We start from the raw sequence: 4,594 nt of genomic DNA, 5'->3' as shown, positions 1-4,594 counted from the left end.
TTTCCATCAGCTCTGATAGTATGTTTGACTTTTTCATCATTAACCCAGGCAATCACACAGCACTGAGTTATTGCATTGAAACAAAAAGTGCACACTTCACTTGGTAATTCTTTATGGATTTACAATAGGAACTTCATTAATGTCTGTTGTAAGGATCACAAAAAAAACAACATTTATCTGCAAATAGGAATTTAGCAAGCTTCAAAAGTCTCAGGAAAAAATATTAGGCTTCTTTGTCTTCTGTAATGCATTTCTTAATGCTGTGTGTGGGGAAAATGACTAATATTTGAAAACTTTTAACCGTTTAAAATTATACTGCCATATTTTAGTGGTGATTTTTATCATTTTCCCTTACTCAAATTTATGGGATAAGTTTAAATGTATTTTCTGTTTCTTTATTAAGTAAATGTTAATACATGAGAATCTGAACACTTTTTTTTTGACTTACTGATATGGAAAGCTACCTAGAATACTGTTTTAAAAATAGAAGCTTAATTTCTTATTTCAAATTAACCAGTCACCATTGATGAGGCATTTCAAGCCTCTTTAAGGAATGCCAGTCCATATAAATACTTAGATTTTTATGGTTTGAATTGTAATGAAGTGAATCTATAGGGCAGAGTTAAGAACGATGGATAAGTCACGTAAATATTTTGAGATACCCCTTTCAATTTAGAGGCAAAGCCATTTACAGTCATACTTGAGAGCCAAAAAAAGTTTTAAAAAAAAGGAAGAAAAGAAATGTGCTAGGAAGAACATGGTTGATCTCTTCCCCACCCCCTCCCATGTAAAAAGTCTAGTTTTTCTGCAGATTACATCCTAAGTTTGCTGGTTTTATACCATTTCTTTCCCTGACTTAAGTAGAAAAAATGATTGTTGCAACTAAACCAGCATGCATCGTGAGAATTCAGGGATGTGGAGACAAGATGGAAAATGTAGTGCAAAGGGCACGTAGGAAATACAAGCAAGATCTCACGGTACTGTCCTATCGGGTGCAAGGTGACGTAAATTCAGAGGTGCTAGGGAGGAAGGCTGGAGAGACACTTGGCGGACATGTTTACAAGATGGTATGTGTTGTGCCTTGTAGATCAGTCTTCTGTTTACCACACCTTTTGCAGGATGGGAGAGGGAAGATGTTCATTTTGGGTCACAGGATGTAGTAGGGCACCAGTAGGAACCAACTGGTACATGTTTCCTTAATGTTGGAAGCCAAATAGACAGGTGGTGGCCTTCAAAAATTAATAGCTCTTAAAAGGCATAGGGAAGTATAACTTAAGGATATGTTCTTGTCAGACATAGGTAAGAAGCTGTGTTTTGGGGATGATGTTAATTAAGAACATTTCCCTGTTGGCATAAATGTCTCACATATTCGCCCTCGGTGCTCAGCTCACCATGAGCACAGTCAATTCACAAGGCGGTTTTTGTAAATAAAGGTTTTGGGCAAGCTGAACGTGGTCCAGGGAGATATTAATGAGAGGGCAAGGGGGAAAGAGGTAATGAAAACACACTTCCTGGTGGAACATAAACTGCTTTTTGGACCTAGAGAATGCTTTAAAATTATTTTCCCAAACCCTGTGGTGTTTCTTTTCTGGAGGAGAGGAGATAGGGAGAAATGACAAACTGCTCCATTTTATTATTTTCTTCTCTCTCCTCATTCTCTATGTTTTTGGTAGGGAAAATTGGACATTAATTTTGGCCGTTTTCCTTCTATTCGCAGAACCAATTACGTTTTTAGTGCATGATGCATAATAAATATACCCAAGCATCCTCTGGCTGAAAAGTAATGAGTTGATTACTTATACACCCCTTCTTTAAAGGCAGCTAATTGTATAGAAAGTATAGGTCCCCATCAGCTGGTCCCTTTAAACTTTTATTTTCCTGAAATTTGTTGCCAGTGTCGGGGATGTGTAGTTTAAGTTGTTGTTCTGCATCATTGGCTTTGGTATATTCTAAGAAAAATGATTTTAAGCTTATAAATCTTACAGGGTCTTGACTGAAATCTCAGACCACTAGTGTTCAGGATTTACCAACATTTTACAGCCTTTACCATTTAAAGGAGGCTTGGTTATCCTCAGGAAAACATTGCCTTCTAGAGACTTCTGTAAATACAATCCAAAATTGTGGCTGATTTTTTTTTTCTTTCTCTCTTTTTTTTTTTTTTTTTTTTTTTTTGCTAATTTTTGCCTGCTATGGAATTCTTTCTTCCACTCAAGAGTGGTGGTTCCATCTAGAATTATCAGTGCTTTTCAGTAAAATAAAAGCTCACGTCTCTTTAGTTGGAGGAAAATTTAGCAAGTGTTCTAGCTTACATATCACTTCGTAGTCCCTGTAGTTACATAATTGGTGTTGTGTGTGTCCATCGTAGAGGACATTTGATGCTCATTTATTAAATATGCTCGCTGGCTGCTGCTGCATCTTTGTTCTGGACAGACAAATTACCTTTCTCACACTGAGCTTCCACTCTGGGGAATTAAGCCTCCACCACTTTAATTAGCTTGGAAGTGGGGGGTTGCAGTTCCTAATAGACTTCAGGCTTTTAGTAAGTTAGGGAAAGGGTGAAACAAGAACTTCCTGGGAAGCTCGAAATGTCATTTAAAAACCATAAAAACCTAATATATATTATTTCATTTTGGTAATTGCAAACAGATTGTATTTGACGACCGCGTGGATTATCATTTCTAACTTAGACGTTAAAGTTAGACTTCCATTGAACTATGTTTTTTAATTGAGCATAAGTCATTAACACATTACATGTTTGATTCATGTATTTACAATATTTATGTAATAGTGACATAGCAGATAGGAAATACTAAGGGAGAAGTGGTATCTGAATATTTGTATGGTATGTGCATATGTGTGTGTGTGTGTGTGTGTGTATACATATGTAGAGATATATATATATATATATATAGATATATATATATACCTAACCTATATCTGTATCTGTCTGTATACATAGCTATATACACCCACGTGTACAAACATACCTTTAGGTTGAGAAGGACATGGATGAATAGACATCATATGAGGATATCAGAATAATAATTACCAGTGTTTGTTTAGCTTTTATTATGTGCCAGGCACTGTTGAAAGTGCCCCATATGTATGATGTAATCCTTGTAACAGCCTTATTATCCCCACTTTAACCATGAGGAAACTGAGGCACAAAGTAACCTTGCCAAAGGTCCTGCGGTTGAGCACATTAGCCCAAAACTTCCTTGGGGAGGACTGGGCTCCGAAGGTGCATTTAAGAGACTATTACTGAGGCAAGATGTTGCAATTCATTCTTTTCAGAAAGAAAGTTGCTTTTAAGAGGGTTAAGCAATTCATTGTAGAACTTTATACCAGAAACTTTCCGAAAGTCCGTTTATTGTCTCATTTTCTCTGCTAGTGAAACTGCAGAAAACGTTATGCTTTAGCTCTTCACTGTCGGAGTAAGTAGCGTAGAAAGCCTCCATCAAGTCACAGTTGGAAAGTAATCTAATAAAAGAAGATTAGTGAATGCAGAGAAGACAAAAGCAGTCATGTTTGAGTTTAATATCTCAAATTTAGCATTTTAGCTAAGATGCCCGTTTTTATTTCTTGCAGGTCTGCTAAAAGGTCAGAGTAATGCAGAATGCGTGCCTTCATCTCAGACTTTGTTCATCACAGGTGGATCCCATGTGTCTTCAGTAGACAGGTCACCTTTGTAGCTAGCACCAGTGCCAGCTCCATGCCATTGCACCTTCTTTAGTCTTGACTGCCCTTCCCGCATTTATTGGTGTATTAAAATGACTGAATATGAACATTAAGGACTCCATGAACCTGGGCTAATGGGGAGACTGTAGAGAAAATGAAAAAAGATCCACCGGAGGACATCTTTGGGGGGGGAGGGAGCTTGGGAGGAGGGAAATGACTAATGAAGCTAATTAAAAGAAGCATTCAAATCTGCTTTCTACCCTCATTAACAATTAGCAGGGCACTGGCCAGAGTTTGTACCCTGTGTTTTACCTTAACAACATTCTATTTGCTCTTTGTATATTTAAGTGTTGTAAGGAAATGTGTTTCAATCAAAACTGAACATGAGATAAAGGAAAGAGATGTGGCTTTTGTGATATTCTATCACAAACACTTTTATTGTATCTCTGTAAAATACAATGTATGTATGCATGTAAGTGTTCTTGTCCTAATGTTGCTACTTCCATGGCAAAGAAAAGAAAAAAAGAATGAAAAAAAAAAAAAAAAGAAAAAAATTGGAAAAAAAATCAGGCTCATAGCAGCTACTGTGTAGAAATTTCCCCCTACTTCTAATTTGCTGAATGAAGAAAAAAATCTTTTATTTGTGATATTTTCAGAGACATTTGCTCTAGTATGGTGTATTTAAATAATAAAAACTTAAAAGAAAAAATATTCGATGGAGTTTGGATTTAAACACTGCTCTTTCTCTTCGTTGTATTTTGGAAAAATTTAGTAGTTTTTGTTTGTTTGTTTGATACCAACTTCACTCTAAATCTTAAGGGTCAAGGGAGGTGTGGTGTGTGTGTTTATTTAGCTCTGGGCCAATAAGGTTTTTTTCAAATTACTTAACCATGCCATTTTTGGCAGGGCTACAAAG

General features: G+C 36.4%; 1 protein-coding gene across 4 annotated transcripts in view; it reads left to right on the top strand.

Annotated features, from left to right (window-relative positions):
- Positions 1-4,389, top strand: part of LMO4 (LIM domain only 4) — a 16,865-nt gene extending 12,476 nt beyond the window's left edge. For all 4 annotated transcript variants that reach the window (XM_060624671.3, XM_060624670.2, XM_060624673.2 and 1 more), the window contains exon 5: positions 3,589-4,389. In XM_060624671.3, the coding sequence (XP_060480654.1) occupies positions 3,589-3,597 (9 nt within the window). In that variant the 3' untranslated portion in view covers positions 3,598-4,389. The remainder of the gene's footprint in view (positions 1-3,588) is intronic.
- The last annotated feature ends 205 nt before the right edge of the window (positions 4,390-4,594 follow it).

This window comes from Panthera onca, chromosome C1 (assembly GCF_046562875.1).
Source record: "Panthera onca isolate mPanOnc1 chromosome C1, mPanOnc1 haplotype 2, whole genome shotgun sequence".
NCBI lineage: Eukaryota > Metazoa > Chordata > Mammalia > Carnivora > Felidae > Panthera > Panthera onca.
This window is presented reverse-complemented; position numbering and strand designations above follow the sequence as displayed.